This window comes from Carcharhinus amblyrhynchos, chromosome 3 (genome assembly GCF_965287045.1).
Source record: "Carcharhinus amblyrhynchos chromosome 3, sCarAmb.v2.hapA, whole genome shotgun sequence".
NCBI lineage: Eukaryota > Metazoa > Chordata > Chondrichthyes > Carcharhiniformes > Carcharhinidae > Carcharhinus > Carcharhinus amblyrhynchos.
Genome location: NC_137326.1, coordinates 15,222,687 through 15,245,873, shown reverse-complemented (window position 1 = coordinate 15,245,873; position 23,187 = coordinate 15,222,687). Strand labels below are relative to the sequence as shown.

At 44.2% G+C, this 23,187-nt stretch overlaps 1 protein-coding gene across 1 annotated transcript in view; it reads left to right on the top strand.

Moving 5' to 3' along the window:
• The window catches only part of LOC145336040 (SRSF protein kinase 3), a 39,986-nt gene extending 17,122 nt beyond the window's left edge, over positions 1–22,864 (top strand). Inside the window, exons 4-12 of the mRNA XM_080181718.1 lie at positions 574–661; positions 1,911–1,992; positions 3,713–3,819; positions 5,827–5,983; positions 8,652–8,752; positions 10,533–10,640; positions 13,075–13,144; positions 18,668–18,760; positions 21,002–22,864. Coding sequence (XP_080037844.1) covers positions 574–661; positions 1,911–1,992; positions 3,713–3,819; positions 5,827–5,983; positions 8,652–8,752; positions 10,533–10,640; positions 13,075–13,144; positions 18,668–18,760; positions 21,002–21,201 — 1,006 coding nt within the window. The 3' untranslated portion in view covers positions 21,202–22,864. The remainder of the gene's footprint in view (positions 1–573; positions 662–1,910; positions 1,993–3,712; positions 3,820–5,826; positions 5,984–8,651; positions 8,753–10,532; positions 10,641–13,074; positions 13,145–18,667; positions 18,761–21,001) is intronic.
• Positions 22,865–23,187: the final 323 nt, after the last annotated feature.

The following is a 23,187-nucleotide window of genomic DNA, read 5'->3' as shown; positions in this document are numbered from 1 at the left end:
GTCTGAAAGACGTGCTGGTTAGGTGGATCGGCAATGCTAAATTCTCTCTCACTGTATCTGAACAGGCACCGGAGTGTGATGACTAGGGGGTTTTCACAGTAACTCCATTGCAGTGTTAATGTAGGTCTACTTGTGACACAAATAAATAAACTTTTGTAGGCAATAGAAAAGGTTTAGGGTGTCAGGAAATAGACCATTTATTGCAGAATACACAGCTTTTGACCAGTTCTGGCAGCCATAGTATTTGTGTGGGTTGGTCCAGTTGAGTTTCGGTCAATGGTAATGTTTGGTAGATTCAGTGATGGTAATACCATTTGTTGTCAAGGGGAAGTAGTTTGATTCTCCCTTGTTCGGGTGATCATTTCCTGACACCTGTTATGGTTTGAGTGTTACTTGCTGCTTATCAGTCCAAGCTTAATGTTGTCCAGGTCATGCTGCATACAGGCAAGGACTGCTTCATTACACGGTGAACAGCCTTTGTGAATTACCTTGTGACTCTTTCTTTTTCTATTGATGATATACAAATGCAAGTTGTTTTGTAAGAAAGCTATATACAGCTATTTTTTTTAACAGAAAATATAAATTTGTGGCAGTGAAGGTGGCAAAGAGTGCAAGGGCATTTTCTGAGGCAGCTCAAGACGAGATCAAGCTTCTGAAATGTGTGAGTACTCCCTGACAGAAGAGCTAAACAAACAGAAAGATGGATGTGGCCGCAGATACCAATCCAGAGACTGGAGCATATTGCCTGTGCTATTGGAATCCTGCCTCATGGGTTATTAAACAGGGACCTTGTGTCCCGTCTCAGGCATAAAAGATCTCATCACACTACTTGAAGAAGAGCAGGATAATTCCTCCCAGTCAACACTTATTCCTCTGCCAATTTTACTAAAAGATTACCTGGCCAATATTTATTTGCAACTTTGTTTGGATTTTGCTGTGTGTAAATTGCTCACTATGTTTCTTTATTACAACAGTAACTGCACAGCAAATGTACTCTGTTAAATGTGTTTTGGGGACGTTCCAAAGAAACATGCCATTTAACTGCAAGGTCTTTGTCTTATGGCAGCATCTTGGAGAGTTTTTTTTAAATTGTCACAAGTAGGTTTACATTAACGCTGCAATGAAGTTATTGTGAAAATCTCCCTAGTTGCCACGTGCCTGCACCTGTTCGGGTACTCCGAGGGAGAATTTATCGTGACTAATGCACCTAATGTGCATTGGTCCCAATGTGGGAGGAAACCGGAGCACCCGGAGGAAACCCACGCAGACATGGAGAGGACGTGTAGATTCTGCACAGACAGTGACACAAGTTGGGAATCAAACTTGAGTCCCTGGTGCTGTGAGGCAACAGTGTCACTGTGCTGCTCTAAGAGAAACAGAATTAGTGTTTCAGGTTGATGAAAGAAGTTAGGGATGTAACAATATTTAAACAGGTACGGAGACAAGCAACATGGGGTAAAACTAAAGGAGAGCATCTGTAACAGGCTGGAAAGTGGCAGAGACTAAATGACAAACAGGATGATGGTGTGAGACAAAAGGGACTGTAAATGAGACAAGTATAGGAACAAAATATGGGTTTAGAGAACCTGTAAGTGTTGTAATGCTCCTGATATTACAGGAATTCCATGGAGTCTTGTAATCCCTCATCGTAAATTCTTGCAGGGATTACTAAAGCAGAACGTTGAATTGCATCACATGTAAAAATATAACAATCCACTCTGTCCTGGTTACTTCCAAAAGGAAGTCCCTCCTCCAAACCCCATCAGGGAATTTGCAGCAATGAATTAAGGATTCAGTAACACCCTCCCAACACGGACTGCCAGGATTTCAAAGAGTGAAATACCCATGAGAATACTCTGGTTATCAGCAAATGATTTACACTTTCCCTCGTTTTCTATTTATTTTTTCAGGTGAGATGGAAAAACTCGAAGGACCCCGGCAAAGAGCGAATTGTTCAGCTACTGGATGATTTTATAATAGTTGGTTCGAATGGTATTCATATCCTTTCAATCTACTTTGAGATAACATTGATTTGTTATAAATATGGCATAGTACTTAATGGTGATTTGAAGTAGTTTGTATTTAATGATTGCTGCAGAGTGTTTCCTGTGGGGAGTTTACCAGTTACCCATGCAGTGAGCTTCTGTGTCTCAGTTATGTCACAAGTTCTCAAGCTTAGCCGGGCTTTTCATTCAAGCAGAGGGAGATATGAGAGTTATCTCAGGCAGCTCTCGTGATCTTCTATGTCAAAGTTTACTGAGTGGCGGAATTCCGGGCACAGTCACATGTTTATTTCTGATTGAAAGGGATACATGTTTATGAGTGAGCTGAGAAGATGGCTTTGAACAGTTGCTTGGTCTTACAGAACTCGTGTACTGCTGAGAAAAGAGACTAGCTGTCAAAACTTCTTACCTTTCACTCATCAGGGCAAAATCGCCAGAGTACCAAGGGTGGAATTTTCCCATTCTGCCCACCACAGAAATCATAGCAGGCAGGACACAATACATGCCAAGGTCCATTGATCTGGGGTGGGATTTTCCCGCCTTGGGATAAGTGTGGTCCCACCCCAAATCTCTAATGGAACAACAAATTTATGATACCTGATAAAAAGTTGTTGAATTGTTGGCCTCTATTCTCTTTGAAATTTGGTATTCTTGCTATTTTATCCTGATGAGTGCAAGATGAAAAGTTTCTTCAGCATGTCTCTTTTCTCCAATTCTCAGAACTGTTTTGTGTATGATTACCTTAACGAGTGATTTCAGAATGATATCATTTGAGATTATCAGAACTTTAGGAATTAGCTCAGTGTTAAATGTAATTTCCCTTTATGAATAGATTTTGGGGTGAAATTGAAAGTAAGGATGTCTACCTGTGCAATAACCTGTGTAGAATGGAAAGTGTTGTTTTCAGGCCTATATCACAATTATTTAGTAACCTCTAGTTTTGGCAGTATTATAATAGTTTACCTGGTAATCTAAGTGGTTTAAAAGGTTATAATTTCTCATCCATATCAGAGGTTTAAATTCATAAACTAAGCTAATACTTACAACATAGAATCCTACAGTGCAGAAGGAGGCCACTCAGCCCATCGAGTCTGCACTGACCACAATCCCACCCAGGCCCCATTCCCATAACCCTATATAACCCTGCTAATCCCCTGACACTAAGCATCAATTTAGCATGGCCAATGCACCTAACGCACAAATCTTTGGACTGTGCAAGGAAACCGGGGCACTCGGAGGAAAAACATACAGACATGGGGTGAATGTACACACTCCACACAGAGAATTACCCAAGGCCAGAACTGAACCTGGCACCGTGAGGTACAGTGCTAACCACTGTGCCACCATGCCGCCCGAAGGAGATGTTGACTGCAAGGCCTGTCTATTCAGATGGCTGTTATTGGAGAGCAGTATTTGGAAAAGAACATTGTGTATTCTGTTCTTTGTTCCTCTCTTGCCTATTGTCAGCAAATGCAGATTAATTGATTGTGCGACTCATTGTGTAATGCAGAACATCTACAGTGTTTGGTTAGATAATAACAATTATCGCACTTCAAAGCAATGCACAGTGAGTGAAATGTTTTGAAATGTTTCTGAGAAGTGTGAAAAGGCACTACATAAATGCGATTCTTTATTAGTTCTTCAAACATCACTCCTGATTGGTCAGGAGTGGTTACATATTTCGTATCATTCCTTCACTCTTTCTCCAGATGTGTGCTTGGTTATTGAACTGCTTGGTGACCACCTTCACCACTGGATTCTCAGGTCAAAGCGGCAGGGGCTCCCCATGACTTGTGTCAAAAAGATTATCCACCAGGTGAGATTGGCTGCTGTTCCGGGGATTTCCTGAGATGAGGAATACTCACAGGCCAGCCCACCATTTTCGAGAAGCTGAATAAACCAAGAACAAAGAACAGCACAGCACAGGAACAGGCCCTTTAGCCTTCCAAGCCTGTACCGATCACATTGTCCTGTCAAGACAATAGCTTATATTCCCCATCTGTTCATGTACCTATCCAGATAAGTCTTAAATGTTACTAATGTATCTGCCTCAACCACCTCACTTGGCAGTGCATTCCAGGCCCCCACCACTCTCTTTGTAAAAAGGTTCCACCACACATCTCCACTGAACCGTTCCCCCGCTTATCTTGAACTTGTGACCCTTGTAATTGTCATATCTGCCCTAGGAAAAAGCTTCCAACTGTTCACCCTATCTAGACCCCTCATAATTTTATAAACTTCTATCAAGTCGCCCCTTGGCCTCCATCTTTCCAGCGAGAACAATCCCAGTTTATTCAATCTCTCCTCATAGCTAACACCCTCCATACCAGGCAAAATCCTTGAACACCGTTTTTGTACTATCTCCAAAACCCCCACCTCCTGGTGGTGTGGTGACCAGAATTGGACACAGTATTCCAAATGTGGTCTAACCAACATTTTACATAACTGTAATATAATTTGCCAACTTTTATACTCAGTGCCCTGTCTGATGAAGGCAAGCATGCTTTCTTACCATCTTTTCCACCTTTGCTGCCATTTTTAAGGACCTGTGGACCTGTACTCCCAGATCTCTCTGTATCTCCTGATTCCATAGGAATGATTTTTGAACAACTGTACTTTTTGTTGGAAAGGCCACTGCTTAGATCATTGGGCAGCACGCTGGCAAAATGGTTAGCACTGCTGCCTCACAGTGCCAGGGACCTGGATTCAATTCCAGCCTCAGGTCACTGTATGGAGTTTGCACATTCTCCCCGTGTCTATGTGGGTTTGCTCTGGGTGCTCTGGTTTCCTCCCAAATTCTAATAATGTGCCGGTTAGGTGGATTGGCCATGCTAAATTGCCCCATAGTGTCCCAAGATGTGTATGTTAGAAGCATTAGCCATGGTAAATGTGTGTGGGGTTACGGGGATAGGGCAGAAGAGAGGGACTGAGTTAGGTACTCTATCACAGAGTTGATGCAAACTCGATGGGCAAAATGGCCTCCTTCTGCACTGTAGAGAATCTATGATCCGTAAAGACAGTAGTGGGTGCCAAAAAATCTGGAGCAGAACAGGCCAAGCTCTTGCCCCACTTCTTGCTATCCCCTGAGATGTCAGCCTATAGTTTCTGCGTCCAAGACCCAGAATAAGCCAAGACACCCTGTCATCTCAGGACACTTTGATAGTTTTTTATTTGCTCTCAAATTGTGGACAATGTACATTTATTGTACATCCCGAGTTGCCCTTAATTGGCCTGACAATAGTTATTTGAACTTTTAACTTTTAGATTGCTATTACAGTATCATAACGACTACATACTGTGCCCCCATCAGATTAATAATCAGTTTCAGCTTCTATAATATTGTCTGAAGCAGAGTGAGGTTTTTTTTGTGGTATCCTGAGCAATTTTCCTCCCTCAGAAACAGGTTAGCTAGTCATTCATATTATTCACCATTGGTGGCATCCATCTCTGCGCAAATATTTACCTCCATTTTCTCATAAAACAATAATATCACACTTCAAAAGTAATTTACTGATGAAGAAAAGTGCTTTGGCACAATCTGAGGATTTGATAAGATAACAGATGATTGCAAGTCCTTTCTTTTTCCTGAGAAAGATAGTGAGCTGGGAACAATGACAGCCCCCTCCTCTCTTGGATAGAGCACTGTCAGTGATAGAGGAGCCTGCAGTAAGGCAGCGAAGGAAAGAATAGTCAACACTATCAAAAACCAACTGCTCTGTTATTTCACAGTTGACAACAGGAGAATCTGATTGACTGATCATCCAGTTCTGATTGGAGATCCACGTAACGTATCGTGGTTGATTTGGCTGCTCTCTGTTCACAGGTTCTGCAAGGCCTCAATTATCTACACACAAAATGTAACATCCTGCACACAGATATCAAACCAGAGAATATCCTTATGTGCGTCAACCAACAGTACCTCAATCGATTGATGACTCCTGTGCAGCAGGGAGTGGCTGAAGCATTTCTGACACCATCCGGTAGTAACATTGAGGATACTGCATGCCAAAAAACACATCCTGTCTTATTTTCCAAAAAAAACAACTAATTCAAAGTTTTCAAAAGCACAAAATACCTTATTTATTTTGCTCTTTATTTATTTATTCATTCGTGGGATGTGGGTGTTGCTGGTTGGCTGGCCAGCATTTATTCCCCTGTTTGCCCTTGCTAGACCATTTCAGAGTGCATTTGAGAGTCAATCATATTGCTGTGGCTCTGGAGTCACATGTAGACTGAACCAGGTAAGGAAGGCAGATTTCCTTCCCTAAAGGACATTAGTGAACCAGATAGGTATTTCCGACAATGGTTTCATGATCATCGGTAGATTCCTAATTCCAGATATTTTTTATTGAGTTAAAATTCCACCATCTGCCGTGGCAGAATTCAAACCCAGATCCCCAGAACATTAGTTGAGTTTCTGGATTAATAGTCTAGCGATAATACCACTTGGCCATCACCTCCCCATAATGGGCAGTTTTATAAATAAAACAAAACTACATTATACAGCCTGGCACTCTGCAAATAAAGAATCTGTGGGTGGAATTTTACGAGAATGAGTCTAAGTGGCCAATTTTATCATCAAGTTGTGCCCGTTTTTGGGTGTGAAAACTTGGTAAAGTCGGGCGTGAGGCGAGTAGTGTGGGATCTGCGCCTGCCTCTGCACCCGGTCCCCCTTTACCAATCACTGAAAATGGCGTGACATCAATTTAAATGCATTTGCATACATTTAAACTGACTTTAGAAAAAAAAGAAATGCTTTCGATGGTATACAACCACAGAACCCTACAGTGCAGAAAGAGGCCCTTCGGCCCATCGAGTCTGCACCAACCACAATCCCACCCAGGCCCTACCGCCATATTCCTAGACATTTTACCCGCTAGTCCCTCTAACCTAAGCATCTTAGGACACTAAAGGGCAATTTTATCATGGCCAATCAACATAACCCGCACATCTTTGGACTTAATGGACTGGGCACCCAAACTTGCTGGCACATCACCCTTTACCACTGTGTTCAACTGTCCAGATTTGGCGCGAAACAGATATGGTCCACAAAGGTCCGATCCGGGTGCTCCAGCTTCTGAGGAGGTAAGTTCAGGAATTCCGGAGGCTGTCTGACTCAGATCAGTGGTGATGGTTGGGGGGGCGGTGGTCAGATCGCTCTCTGATGGGGGGGAGGGAGGCGGGTCAGATGGCTCTCTGTGTGAGGGTGGGGGGGGGCAGGGGGGTTCACTGCCACTCTGCGTGTGACCAGAGGGGGGAAGGGGGAGGTCCACTGCCACTTTGCGTGTGGTTGGTGGGGGGAGGGGGAAAGGGGGAAGGGGACTGCAATTGGTCCAGTGGTGGGGGATCTGTGGGGATAAAGGGGAACAGTTATTTTGCGGGAGTGGGGCTATATCTGTGGGGGCCGGGGGTATTATTGGGCCCGGGAGTGATGTGGCAGAGGAGCGCTTTTCTATTTTTTTACTGCGCGTGCGTAGTTGCAGGCTCCAATCGGAGCAGCAGGGTTTCTGGCGCAATGAGCCCCACCCACACGCTTCTGCAGCGCAATTCGGAATCACTGATTTTATTTCAGGCAGAGTGGTATGGGGGCGCTGGAGAATGGATCTAAAAGTTGGATCTGAAACACTCCCAGATTCAGCAATTAGAATCAAAGTGGTAAATTCGGGCCCTAAGTGTCCAGCTGGTGTGAAAATAGGAGAGTAGCAGATCTGTTTTTTGGGCGAGTTTTTACGCTCAATCTTGTGCAATATAGTGCATGAGAAAATGGGCTAGACTGTTTCTCGCTGCTAAAGGCAGTGGGCAAGGCTTAATTCACCAGCCAGCAGCAGGGGGAGCCTTGACTTTGATGCTGCACTTGCACAATTACAACAGCAGAGGCCTGACAGAGAGAGAGAGAGCAATAGCTACCGATCGCGAGACCCACACTGCCCGGAAATGTAGTGCCCTCCACCCAAACCTATCATACCCCGCCTTCTCCCCACCAATTGCAGGTGCAGAGCAGCAACGGGACTCCCTCCCTCACCCACTGTTCGCAGGCAGGGTGGCAGCGGGTCCCCTTTTCCTCCTCAATCAGATCATCCTTTGATGCCCATCCCCAAGGCACCATCCCATTGGCCCACTAGGCAGTGCCAATGTTCCCGGTGGGCATTATCGAGATGCCAGGCTGGCAGTGCCAATGTGCCAGGCTGCGACCCCCACCTTGCCCGCAGCTTCCTTAGGCGTCCTCAATGGCCTCCACTTCTACCGGTAAGGCCAACATGAGTAGGTGTTTTCCTTACCAGAGAGATGCTCTCCTGGAGAGGTTGCAAAGGCAAGAGAGCCCGGACAATTGAGCACTACACCCACTAAAGACATGTAAATCAGTATTAAAATAAATTTAGATGATTTATTCAGCCTTTTACCGGAATCCTGTCCCATAAGATTGCGAGATCTGAGAAATCCCATCAATGGGCAGGGCGAACCAGTAAGATTTCACTCTATAACTTTCACCCTCTGAACAAGTTGGCTTAAAATACAGCCACATATGGACTAGCACTCGTCAAACTCTGATCACCAAGCGCACAATAATAATATTAGGAAATTCTCCAAATTGGAACTGCAATTTCAAACCTCCTTTAAGCTGATTTGGATTTTTGTCATTAATCTCAGAGGTTCTCCAAGCAGAACAATCACTGCTGAACCCCTTGAATCCGAAACATGCTGAAGAAATAAGTGTAAAGATTGTGGATCTGGGAAGTGGCTGCTGGGCGGTGAGTTCTGTTCGGTCATGGAATGTTGGGATGCAGCATTACTGAGATTGTTTTCTGTGCAATTGCTTGGTTTTATAATCTAGGAGGTGGGGGACTTGTTCTCTCTTAGAAATTAGTCTAGTGCTGGATCAAAATTTTCCCCATCTCCCTCGCTTCCCAGTCCCCCTATGAGCCACATCAATCTCTTTTACTGTCCCCCTCCTTCTTAAGCAAAGAACTTTTGATTTGATTTGATTTATTATTATCACATATATTAGTATACAATGAAAAGTATTGCTTCCTTTGCACTACACAGCCAAAGCACACTGTATATGGAGAAGGAAAGGAAAGAGTGCAGAATGTAGTGTTACAATCATAGCTGGGGTGTAGAGAAAGAGCAACTTAGTGTGAGTGAGTCCATTTAAGTCTGATGACAGCAGGGAAGAAACTGTTCTTGAGCTGGTTGGTATGTGATCTCAGACTTTTGTATCTTTTTCCCTATGGAAGAAGGTGGAAGACAGAATGTCGGGGGTGCATGGGGTCCTTAATTATGCTGGCTGCTTTGCCAAGGCAGCGGGAAGTATAGACAGAGTCATTGGATGGATTTGTGTGATGTACTGGGCTACGCTCATGAGCTTTTGTAGTTTCTTGTGATCTTAGATCATAAATCATAGAATCTACAGTGCAGAATGAGGCCATTCAGCCCATCGAGTTTGTACCGACCACAATCTCATCTAGTTGCTATTCCCGTAATCCCCCATTTTATCTTGCTAATCCCCCTGACGCTAGGGTTAATTTAGCAAGGCCAATCAACCTAACTCCACATATCTTTGGATCGTGGGAGGAAACCAGAGCATCCAAAGGAAACCCACACAGACTCGGGGAGGATGTGCAAACTCTGCACAGACAGTGACCCAAGGCCAGAATTAAAACCAGGTCCCTGACGTTGTGACGCAGCAGTGCTAACCACTGTGCCACTGTGCTGCTCCGTGCTGCTCTGTCTTGGACAGAACAGGAGCCATACCAAGCTGTGATACAACCAGAAAGAATGCTTTCTCTGCTGCTTTGCTTTAAGAGTGAAGCCCGTGCTTGAACAGAGTGGGGTTATGAAGATCCAAAGTTATTTTGCGTCTCCTAGGTAGCTATATTAGCTCAACTTGTAGTGCGTTTGGGGAGTTTACCTTTTAGGGGAATGGAGTATGAGCTCTATTTTGCATATCCATGCAATAGCTTGCCTGGAAGGACGGCATGGTGGCACAGTGGTTGGCACTCCTGCCTCACAGCACCTGAGACCCAGGTTCGATTCCAGGCCTGGGATAACTGTCTGTGTGGAGTTTGCACATTCTCCCCTTGTCTGTGTGGCTTTCTTCCAGTTTTCTCCCTCAGTCCAAAGATGTGCAAGTTAGGTGGATTGGCCACAGTAAATATGCAGGGTAACAGAGATGGGGGGGAGTTATTGCAGCCTCGATGGGCCAAATGGCCTCTTTCTGCACTGCAAGGATTCTATGGCTCAATGGAATTTCTTCAGAGAGTGTTGCAGAGAGCTTTGCTATACCATATATTCAGTACTTGACTTAATCCATAAGTGGATGATGATAAAATATAATCAGATGTGGACATCGATTATTCTATAAACCATCTGAACAGCTCACAGAATGTTGAAATCACTCTGAAGGTACAGCATTCATCATCCTACACTGAGTAGTAGAAATTATTTATGGTACAGAAAAGCCTACTTGGTGCCAAATAAACAAGGTTTTGTGTAAGGTTGTAAATCATCCATCTCTCGTCTTTGTTCCAGTTTAAGCATGTTTCAGAAGAGATCCAGACCAGGCAGTATCGCGCTCTGGAAACCATCCTTGGAACTGGTTATGGCTCTCCTGCTGACATCTGGAGCACGGCGTGTGTGGTAAGAGATATGGCAACGCTTCCAACTTTACAATTTCTGTGACATGCCATTTGATAGTGCTTATCGCTGCGAAAGGCGAGCGAGATTCTGCAATATGAAAATATGGGCCAGTAATCTAAGGACGACACCTGTTATCTGAGGCCTGTTCTGTACCTAATGCTCTTGGCAAACTCTTGAGCGTAGCATGTGAGCAGCCTGTGTTCAGAGTGATTTTAATGCTCACTAAAGCCTTGCCATTTATTTGAATTAGATTCCTCCTCAGTAGGAGTGCCTGGGTCTCTAATCACATCTTACTTGGAATGCATACAATGCATTTACACATGAACCCTCGGATGTATTCTTGTGCTTTCAATTCCTGATGTCAAATGTGCCCTGAAGATGAGGTGCTGAATGGAGGAAACTCTTCCTAACAACATAAGGGTAAAGCCTCGGTTAAATGTGTAAATCCACCTGGCTGTGTTCACTGACCTACTGCTGCCAAGCTCACAGGAGTGAGCCAAAGTTTCCCCTCAGAGGATTGCAGTTTGTCAACGTCTAATGAAAAGGGGAAATAAAGAAAATCAGGGGAAGGGGAACAACATTTAAAAACACACCCTACTCTTCTGATTTAATTTTCAAATATTTAAGGTATGAATGTCGATTTGATCAAATTCATTGCACTGCTACATAGTGTCAGCGGTGCCATGGAAACAGAGTCAAGAATTGGCAGTAAAGTAGGAAGCTTCTCCTACCCAGCACAATTCTCTGACTGAGGAAACGGCAGCTGATCTGGCTTCTGCCACTGCTTCTTTGGAAGTGTCTTGCAGAGGTGTGCAAGATATATTTAGAGTAAGCAAAACAGAGCAGCAGAGAGGAGGTTCACTTGACTCACTCCCGGGATGCACGGCTTATCTTAGCAAGAAAGATTGAACAGGTTGGGCCTGTACCCATTGATGTTTAGAAGACTGAGAGGTGATTTTAACGAAACATGTCCGATGCTGAGTGATTTGATACCAGGAGGATGTTTCCACTTGTGAGAGAGACTAGAAGTGGGAGATGTAGTTTAAGAATAAGAGGTTTGCCCTTTAAGACGGAGATGGGGAGAATATTTTCTTTCAGACGGTTGTTAGTATGTCTTCCCCAGAAAGCAGTAGGGACTGGGTTATTGAATTGATTCACGGACTTTTATCAAACAAGAGAGTCAAGAATTTTATTTGTGGGGGTGGGGGAGGTAAGACCACAAACCCCCTCAGATCAGCCATGACCTTACTGAAAGGCTGAGCAGGCGCAAATGCTGAATAGTCTACTCCTGCTCCTATTTCCGATGTTCCTAAGAGGGCAGAATTTAATGAATGTGACAGGCTCTTGCCTGCCAGCTGGAGAACCACTGTGAGCCCTGTGCCATCTCTTTCTGGGATACCCTTGCAATTACAAACAATCAGGCACCTATTTGGACAGCACTGGGCCTCCCATGCAGTTATGCCCTTAAAATGTTGGACATCCACCCCCCCCCCTCCCCCCACCATGCCCCACAGCTGGCGGCCAGTCAGAGACTGACAGCTCTCCAGTGCCAGCAATGCTCCAAGGCCACTCAGGCCTGAGGAGCTGCCATGGATCCCCAGACAGAGGTGACTTTGGGCAGGATGGGAGTCAAGTGGGTAGATGGTCACTGGCAATGGGGGATGGAGGGGCGGTTCAAATGCAAGGATGGGGAGATGGCTTTCAGCCTGCACCCCTCTCCTCCAGCTTCCCAATGCCAAGAACCCTGCTTGGGCACAAAGTGACTTTGAATAAGGGTCACACTCAGTGCACAGGCATGCATGCCACTGTTAAACCCAATGGGATTAACTGGATGGCCTCCCCAGATGGTGAGTCCGTCATCCGCCACTGGTTCAATGGCAGCAGCGATGTGATGTTTAAGTGGCTAATTACTGGTTTCAATTGGCTTTGAAGTGGGAATGGCACTCTTCCCATCCGGAGTTTGATTGGGGGAGTCAGGAAGATGGCAGGTTCCCCTCTTCCCAACCTCCTGCTTGATCACTCACCCCTGGAATGGGCATTACTTTCCACCCATAGAATTATCTCTGCAAAGAAAGAGCCCAGTTAGCCTACTGAGTAGATGCAAGGTAAACTCACCCTCTCCATTATTGCCTCCCCTCTCTGCAGCTGTTCCTTCAGGCAAGCTCAGCTTGGGTAAAGAATTTTCAGGGAGATTGCTCCATGCTGGAGCAAATCTATGAAACCGCATTCACTAAATTTTGGGAAACAGCGGAGAAGTCCACAAATTTTTAATGCCAATCCTCCAGCACTGTGTCATGAACATTTGTCTTATTAGGGGTGTCTATTATCTTCACTGTTTTACAATCTGTAACTTACTGAATGTGAAATTTTATTGGATTTCATTCCATTGTTAACATGAACAGGAATTGGCCTCTGTCTCTTTTCACACGTACAGGCATTCGAACTGGCGACAGGTGAGTACCTGTTTGACCCTCGACCTGGAAAGACCTTCTCCCAAGATGAGGGTAAGGGAGCATCTTCTAACGCATCAGATCTAACTGACAAAACTGCAATTTCACTTCTGTAAAATTGAAAGTGATGTTCACCAGAGAATGACGTACAATTCAAGAAGACAGACCGATACTTTCACATCCTGCTGCTTAGCAACTCATAGACACCACTTATTCATGTGTTCAAAATGGCATCTTTGCCAATCTTCCTCTTCATTCCTTATTCCATCTATGCTGGTAAAGGTTGAGTTGTGACTGGGTTACTGTATATATTTTAGAAGGGTAAAGGAAATTGGCTACCTTTTACAGCGCCATTGAAGTGTACAGGCCAGAAGAGGGTATCAGTTCTCTCTCTCTCTCTCTCTATCTCTCTCTCACTCTCTCCATAGCCCTGCATCTTCTATCTATGCTCTTTTGCAAAGGTAAATTGTATAAGGCAATGGTGAGACCACACTAGGAGTATTGTGTTCAGTTCTGGTCACCTTCTCTGAGGAAGGACATGGTGGCACTGGAGGCAGTTCAGAAGAGGTTCACTAGATTGATTGCAGGTTTGAACAGGCTTTCCTATGTGGGGGCGGTTGAAAGCTTGGACTTGTACTCAGTGGAGTACAGAGGAAAGAGGGGGGATTTGATTGAGATATATAAAATACTCAACGGGATTGATAAAGTAACTGTTAACCAAATGTTCCCTCTTCTAGAACAGCCCAGGACAAGAGGTCATAGTTGTAGAGTAAGAGGGGGGAGGTTCAAGACAGGGAGATAAGATCTCACAGAGGGTTGTGAATCTATGGAACTTACTACCCCAGAATGGATGCAGAATCAATCAGTGGATTCAAGAAAGAGATAAATATCCCCATTAAAAGCGGGATAAAGGGCTATGGGGAAAAGGAGGGAAGTGGAGTTAGGCTGAGATGGAAATCAGCCATGATCATATAGAATGGCGGAAGTGGCTCAAAGGGCTGAATTGCCTATTCTTGCTCCTAATTCCTATGCTCCTAATCATTCACCATCATCTGTGGTGTTCCAACATATACACACAAACCATCACTTGGTAAGGGAACTGGCTTGATGTGATTCTTGACTATACCGTTCCAAAACACAGCATTGAAATGGAGTCATACTGATACCATGTCCAACATTTCTGCAAGATTGACTAGTAATTATTTGGTTACAATTTATCTGATAGGCTTAATATGGAATGCATTTTCCTGTATAACAATAGGCAGTGAACTTTCAATATAATTCTGTGAAACTTTGGCGTGATGTACACATGTAAACAAAAAATGCTTTCTGTTGCTGTGCTGCTATAAATCAGACAGGAACATAGCTAAACATCTTGGCTATCTCTGTATTTTCACATTAAATGCAATTCAGAGAGTTAACCAGAAAGGTTGGTACAGAAAATTAATATATCGTCCATGAATTGGACTGGAGAAATGGTCAACAGTGTAGAGGGACCCTGTTTCTTAAACTGTGCGTAACATGAACTGGGGAGTGTCTGATAGGGCTTTGGAAAGGAAGGATTCTCCTTTCTTCCTGAGTTTTTAAGTGTTATTTTGAAATTGGTTACAAAATGAAGGAAGGTGATGACCAATTAGTCCAGAAACTCAGCTAAAATTCTGGGGACCCGGATTCAAATCCCATCATACCAAATGGTAGAATTTGAATTCAATAAAGAAAAATATCTGGAATTAGGAATCTACTGATGATCATGAAACCATTGTCAATTGTCGGAAAAACACATGTGGTTTACCAGTGCCCTTTAGGGAAGGAAATCTGCATTCCTTACCTGATCCAGGCATATATGTGACTCCAGAGCCTCAGAAATGTGGTTGACTCTCAACTGTCCTCAGGCAACTAAAGTTAATTTATTAGTCACAAGTAAGGCTTACATTAACACTGCAATGAAGTTATTGTGAAATTTCCCTAGTCACGACACTACGGCACTTGTTCAGGTCAATGTACCCAATCAGCACGTCTTTCAAAATGTGGGAGGAAACCAAGCACCTGGAGGAAACCCACGCAAACACAGGGAGAACATGCAGACTCCACACAGACAGTGATCCAAAGCGGGGATCGAACCCAGGTCCCTGGCGCTGTGATGCAGCAGTGCTGACCGCAATGCCACTAGGGATGAGCAATAAATGCTGGCCAGCCACCAATGCCCATGTCCCACGAATGAATAAAAAAATTGTGGAAGAAGTCCAATAGCCAAGGCAGATATCACTTGCTTTGCTTTGCAGAAGATTTCACTAAAAATGAGATATCTATCATTTACGCACATTGAACTGAATTTGTAATAATACGTTTATACCACAAGTGAGATGATTGACCCAGTTACACATGTTCCTTAATTTATTCTGTTCCTTTGGGTCCAGCAGCATAAAGTGTGTCTCATTCTGACAGTTAGATGCCTGTTTAGCCAGTTACTAGATAGATTTATTCATATGTGGGATGACCCACTCCACAAATAATCCCAACTCTCTGAATCACAGAGAGACAAAAATGCAGATTTGCTTCCAAGATTTCTGAGGTAATTTTCCCTGTATTCTCGATAATGCTTTTTCACGGTGACAATTCCCGTTGGGAGAGAGAAAAGGTCAAAGAAGGAATCAATTTGGCCCACTTTTTGAGGAACCTTTTAGCAGTCAGTAACGCAGCAGCAACATCAGCAGAAATCTGAGATTAAGTGGCACCCGTGGCTTAGAAGGATTGTACTCAGGTACGGAAAGGGGGGAGGAAAGAAGTTCTTAAAAATTGACAGCTGAAGCGCAAAAATAGTTTGTGATATAAACAGAATAATTTAACATCGGGGAGTAATTTGCATGTTCTTATGCTAAATTCCTGAGTAGCAGAGAGCATGAGAACAGGCTGTACGGTGGCATAGTGGTTAGCACTGCTGCTTCACAGCCCCAGGGTCATGGGTTCAATTCTGGTCTTGGGTCACTGTCTGTGTGGAGTGTACACGTTCTCACTGTATCTGCGTGGGTTTCCTCCGGGTGCTCCGGTTTCCTCCCACACCCCAAAGGTGTGTATGTTAGGTGGATTGGCCATGTGATACTGCCCCTTAGTGTGAGGGTGATAAGCACTGAGTTTATGGGGATAGGGCCTGGGTAGGATCGTTGTTGATGTAGGCTCAATGGACTGAATGGCCTCCTTCTGCACTGTAGGGATTCTATGTAGCTGAAGTTATAATACACATTCCAATTGCACTGCATGTCTTTACAAGTGAGGGCCTGCACCTGGAATGGAGGCTCCCAGAGTAATTTTCCAGATGTTTGTTTTTAATAATAAGCAGCAAATCTGTGGGCTTGAATATCAAACTTGGGTAAGCCGTAAGCAAATGGTTATTGTGTAAAAATGATACACTCAACTGTGTAAGACTGTGCTCCAGTTGATTTGCTTTCACCCAAGCTTTCTGTAAAGGGGACTTTATTATCTCTCCATTCTCTATCTTGTTGTGTATCTGTCTCCACCTGACTTTCAAATCCCCCTTATTTAATGCCTGTCACATTCTCTGCCAATGTTGTATCTGATGGGCAGTAAGAACAGAGAATGCTGGACTTACTCAGCAGTAAGAAGTCTTGCAACATTTATTTGAATAAACCTGTTGGACTTTAACCTGGTGTTGTGAGACTTCTTACTGTGTTTACTCCAGTCCAATGCCGGCATCTGCACATTCTTCCTCAGCAGAGCAGGCAGCATCTGTGGAGAGAGTAACAGAGTTAATGTTTCAGATTGATGATGGTTCATGAGAACGGGGCATTGATCTGAAATGTTAACTCTGTTTCATAGGTGCTGCTTGAGTATCTGCAAGTTTCAGGTTTCCATCAACCATAGTGTTTTGCTTTTGTATTTATGTGACTGTTTAGTTGCACCCATTGTAATGACTTCAACGATGTCCAGGAGTTGGCCCTGTTGGAATATGAGCTCCCTAATTGAAGCCTCCTTGCCCATTGCCGGACACACCTTGGTGGGCCCTGTTGCTGCCGGGTGGCAGAGGTCACCAATGGAGATCCTCTACAGAGGGATCTCCCCCCGCTATCTGGGGGATCTGGGGTGGAAGGTGCTACATGCAGCAGTACTGTAAATCATAGGTTATACCAGTTCACGGGCTCCCAAGCATGCCTTTTTTGCAATCTTGTGGAGTCCATGGACCACGTCTACGTTACGTGATGTAGGCTGCACAACCTTTGATGTTTTGTTTGCACTTCAGCCCCACGCTCCTGATCTACAGGCACCCGATGCGGAGGGAGGGTGGGTGCGGGTGCGTGGTGGGGAAGGAGGAGAACCTCCTCATGAACCTGGTCCTGGGCCTGGCAAAATGGGCCATCGACAGGTCCAGGCAGCGGGCAACCAAGGGAGCCGTCCAACCTGACTGTCTGCCCCTCTACCGCAGCTATATTCGCAGCCGGGTACCTCTGGAGAGGGAGCATGCGGTGTTCGAGGGCGCAGTTGATACCTTCCATGCCTGCTGGGCACCGCAGGTACTGGGGTGTATTATTGAGCCCTTTAATCACATTTTAATTTGATGTTTTAAGTTTCTTTCCACTTTGTCTTTTGTTTCGGGAGGTTCCCCTCCTTTTAGGGAGATGCCCTTTTGGAGTTGTTCCTGATTTAAATTGAATTCATTTATTTGGTTGGACAACAAAAGATGTCCCTGATTGAAGTCTGTTGAAGCTGTCCAATCAGGGAGCTCTACAAAGACATGTGGAGTGCCAGATCACTGGCACTCGGCAACTCTACTGGGAATTACCTGCTTGAGTATTGTACATAAATAAATGAGTTTCGCTGAAGGGACACCGGCCTCTCAAAAGTTATTTCAGCTATCTCTTCTGATTGTTCAGTCCTTATTTGTTTCTTGCTCTGCTGCTGTCTGTGTCTCTCTAGACATTTGTTGCTTTTTGTCTGTTTCTCACACTGCTCCGTTTTCTCTGTCAGTCTGTTTGTCACAGCAGCTCATTATTTCCCTATCACCTGGCCTACCTGTGACGATGTGGAGATGCCGGCGTTGGACTGGGATAAACACAGTAAGAAGTCTCACAACGCCAGGTTAAAGTCCAACAGGTTTATTTGGTAGCACAAGCCACTGGCCCTCAGAGCGCAGCGCTCCGAAAGCTAGTGGCTTGTGTTACCAAAGAAACCTGTTGGACTTTAACCTGGTGTTGTGAGACTTCTACCTGTGACTCCAGAGCCACAGCAATGTGATAGACTCTCATTTATCCTCCAAGCAACTAGGGATGGCCGATAAATGCTCTTCTATATAAATAGATAGTTGTTTCTCTTTACCTTTCTTTAAGTTGTATTACTAAGTCCAGGATCGACCTTACAAAAAAATGGCATGTTTCTACAGGAGACCTAAGTATTAGGTCTTATTATTTTTGCATAAAAGATGAGAAATTCTGCAACAAATGAATGGTTATAGTGATTTTATGCCACTTTTTAACAGAATTTTAATAGACTTGACTTGTAATTTATACCTACAATAAAATATTTACTCACCATCTATTCTTTCCCCACTTCTCTATTCCATAACAGACCACATTGCGCACATTATTGAGCTGCTTGGGAGAATCCCGTTGAAATGTGCACTATCCGGAAAGTACTCCAAAGATTTTTTCAACCTAAAAGGTGCAGTATCATATAATTCCTAAACTGTATTAAAAGCAAGATATTAGCTGTGGAATTAGTGCCAGAACCTCGAAGCTTCCTTATCAATGAATCCCTATGGTGCATAAGGAGGCCATTCAGCCCATCGAGTCTGCACCGACTCTCTGACACAGCATCTTACTCAAGTCCACCCTCTGCCCTATCCCCAAAACCCCACACTCTTTTCCCGCAAATCCCCCTAACTTGCACACTTTGGGACACTAAGAATCGATTTAGCATGGCCAAGCCCCCCAGACTGCACATTTTTGGACTGTGATCAGTGTACTATTTAGTTCGACTACAGCTGGGCTTAAGCCTATCTCCACCCAGCTCATGCATGTACTCTTTCAGCAGAGGCCATTAAACTTTAATTAATTCTGAGGGAAACCTGGCTAACTTTACCCCTCCTTATCTCAGTTTGGTTGAGGTGAATTCTAGAGTCACAGCTGTTGCAAATGGTGCAACTAGCCATCTTGAGCACAGACCAGGGATCATGGTTGGGATTTTCCTAGACTGATGTTCTTAAGACCAAATTGTACAGTGTGTTTGTTTTTAGATTGATCTGTACATGTCCAAGCTTCTGGTTGACAGTGCATACCTTATTGGGATGACACGGTGGCACAGCAGTTAGAAAACTTCTGCCTCACAGCACCAGATAACTGGGTTCAAATCCGGCCTTGGGTGACTGTGTGGAGTTTGCACATTCTCCCCGTGTCTGCATGGGTTTCCTCTGAGTGCTCCAGTTTCCTCCCACACTCTAAAGATGTGCAGGTTAGGTTGGTCGGCCATGTTAAATTGCCCCTTAATGTCAGGGGGATTAACCGGGTAAATATGTAGGATTACAGGGATAGGGCCTGGGTGGGATTGTTGTTGGTGCAGGCTCGATGGACAGAATGGCCTTCTTCTGCACTGTAGGAATTGTATGATTCTATGATTCATTCCCATAAGGAACCATGGAACTCTAAATCAGTGAAAGTCTGGGCTGGGTGACTTCTCTCACTTTCAATTCCAGGGATACTTTTTACAGTTTTTCTCAGTTTTTCCTTCACTTGTTGCCCTGGAATACCTGTTTCAGAAACTGACTTGACTTGCTAAGTAATGCTGCAATGAGTGGTGTCATTCAATCATTTACATTCATGTGAATTGAGAGACAGCGCCTTGCATTAACATCTCTTCTCTAACCTGGCACCGCTGGCAGTCTAGCCTCAGTATTATATTACAGTCTGGCTCCTGGAGTGGGAATTGTAGCCTCTGACTCAGAAGAAAGCTGCTCTGCTACAAACTGAGCCAAAATTGTTTTACAGTTTAGAAGTTTAAAGTTTAAAAGTTTAGTTATTACTGCCACAAATAGGCATACATTAACAGTTCAATGAAGTTATGGGGTCACAGGAAAGGGTTGTTACGACGCTAATCTCCAATAAATGCTCCAAATAGGCAGTTAAAAGATTTACAAAGTTACCCCTCTGGTGTGGAATTTCAGTTCATTAACTTGGGGAAAGTTTAAAAATTTATTTATTAGGGTCAGAAGTGGGCTTAACACTGCAATGAAGTTACTGTGAAAATCCACTATTTGTCACACTCTGGCGCCTGTTCGGCTACACTGAGGGAGAATTCAACGTGGCCAATACACCTAACCAGCACATCTTTCAGACTGTGGGAGGAAACCAGAGCACCCGGAGGAAACCCACGCAGACACAGGGAGAACATGCAGATTTCGCACAGACAGTGACCCAAGCCGAGAATCAAACCCAGGTTCCTGTTGCTGTGAGGCTGTAGTGCTAAACATGTTGTCACAATCCTTGTCCACAGAAAAAAAGCCACTTTCACCAGCAACATCACAAATTTGAACTTTGCAAAAAATATTCTCTCATAAACAGTCAGAACATCTTAAGTTTGGAATGCGTCCTGCTGCCCAGTAGCTCACTATAAAATCACTATAAAATGTGGTTGCCTTCTAAACTTTCTGTGGGTTTGACTCCAGTTATCCCTCCTACCCTTTCGGGGAAACAGCTAATGATTCATTGTCGTAGAGTTACTGGGAATTGGGAATTCACCATGTGATAAATGTCACATGATTCCATTCAGCCGGCTGTATTAAACATTTATTTTTAAGTAATATTGAGTAGTAACAGAAAGATGGTTACTGTTTACCTACTGATAAACGCACAAGATTGGAGCCAAAACTGCAAATCAGATTAACTTTTATCCTACTCCTGTCCTCAGGTGAGCTACGTCATATCAAGACACTAAGACCCTGGGGATTGTACGAAGTACTTGTGGAGAAATATGAGTTCCCGTTGGCAGCCGCAGCTACATTTACTGACTTTCTTCATCGGATGCTCAGGTTCATACCTGAGCAACGAGCAACTGCAGCAGAATGCCTCCAACACCCATGGCTGAACATTCAAGGCCCTGAAGACTGATTCGGATAGTTTTCCATTTTCCACTATCATGGAGGTATAACTTCCTCCATGGAAGTTGTAAGATAGTTAAGGATCTCCAGCATTTCGTTTTGTACACTTGCAGTCAAGTAAATACAATTTTCAAGATGAAATGTAAAGAACGAAAGAAACTTGCAGGGTTTTTTAAAAAGATTTTATTTATTATTGCCACAAGGAGGCTCACATTAACACTGCAGTGAAGTTGCTGTGAAAATCCTCTCGTCACCACACTCCGACGCCAGTTTGGGTACACTGAGGGACAATTTAGTACGGCTAATGCACCTAATCAGCACGTCTTTCGGACTGGAGGAAGAAACCAGAGCATCCAGGGGAAACCCACTCAGACTCCACACAGACAGTGGGTCCTTCCTGCTGTTCGTTGAATTGTAAAATCCCTACAGTGCAGAAGGAGGCCAATTGGCCCATCAAGTCTGCACCGACCATAATCTCATCCAGGCCGTATTCCTGTAACCCTACATATTTACCCTGCTAATCCCCTGACACTAGGGTCAATTTAGCACGGGCAATCAAATTAACCCACGCATCTTTGGACTGTTGGAGGAAACCGGAGCACCCAGAGGAAACCCAGGCAGACACGGGGAGAACGTGCAGACTCCACACAGACAATAACTCAAGCCGGGAATCAAACCTGGGTTCCCAGCACCTTGAAGCAGCTATGCTAACCACTGTGCCACTGTGCTGCCATGTGATATTTGCTTTGAGATGATGTCTCACACAAGGCTTTGTTGTATGACTATTCCATTCATTCATTGCATCAGAGACAATAAAGATTTTGCTCTACACTTAACACCATTCAGCTGTGAAAAAACATAAGAAAGAAGCCTGGTGTAGTGCTCAATATCTGCACAGTGGAGAAGAACCTGAAAAGTAGCTTAGATGCTAGAAGTCTGAAATAAAAATAGAAAATGCTGGAAAAACTCAGCAGGTCCGGCTGCAACTCTCCCTCCCCCACAGAACATCTGTCACTTGTTCTTCTGCTCCCACCGAGTACTGACCTTTGTTGGGCAGTCACGGTGGCACAGTGGTTAGCACTGCTGCCTCACAGCACCAGGGACCTGGGTTCAGTTCCGGCCTTGGGTCACTGTCTGGGTGGAGTTTGCATATTCTCTCCATGTCTGCATGAGTTTCCTCTGGGTGCTCCAGTTTCCTCCTACACTCCAAAGATGTGCAGGTTAGGTGAATTGGCCTTAGTGTCAGGGGATTAGCAGGATGAAAGTGTGGGGTTATGAGGACAGAGCCTGGGTGGGATTGTTGTCAGTACTGGCTTGATGGGCCAAATGGCCTTCTTCTGCACTGTAGGGATTCTATTAACATATTCTGCCACCTCACTTTTATGCCACTATCAGTACCTTCTTCACATCATTAAAACACTACTTAATGGTGTTAAACGCTACCATGATATCTTTGTTGATCTCTCCTTAGCTCTGACCTATGCTGACCTTCTATTCTGCTCCACCTCCTCCACCCACCTCGCCTACTATGTTATAATCCAGCATACCTCTTCAGCTCTGAGGAAGAGTCCTACATGGACTCAAAACGTTAACTCTGTTTCTCTCTCCACAGACACTGCCAGACCTGCTGAGTTTATTCAATTTTTATTATGGAAAGTCTAACTTGGTTTTTATGGGAAAGAGTATCTCTTTGGAATTCTATTTTACTGTGATTTGGCTGATTATGAATTCTGACCAACTGGATGTGATAATTTTAGTTCTAGACATTGCAGGTTGCTACTGCGTTTGAGTATCTTTCTGATCTGTTGCTTTTTCTCATGTGGGTATGCACCATAGTTATGACTCATGCTGTTTGTGCAAGCTCAGAGGGCTCATTCCTTCTAACTGTAAAAAGAATTTGTCAAAACTTTTTAATTGGATGTGGATTCTTGTTCTGCAAGAATGTCCATATGCTTCCTCCTCCTCCCACAGATCATTTAATAATTCATTCAAGAAC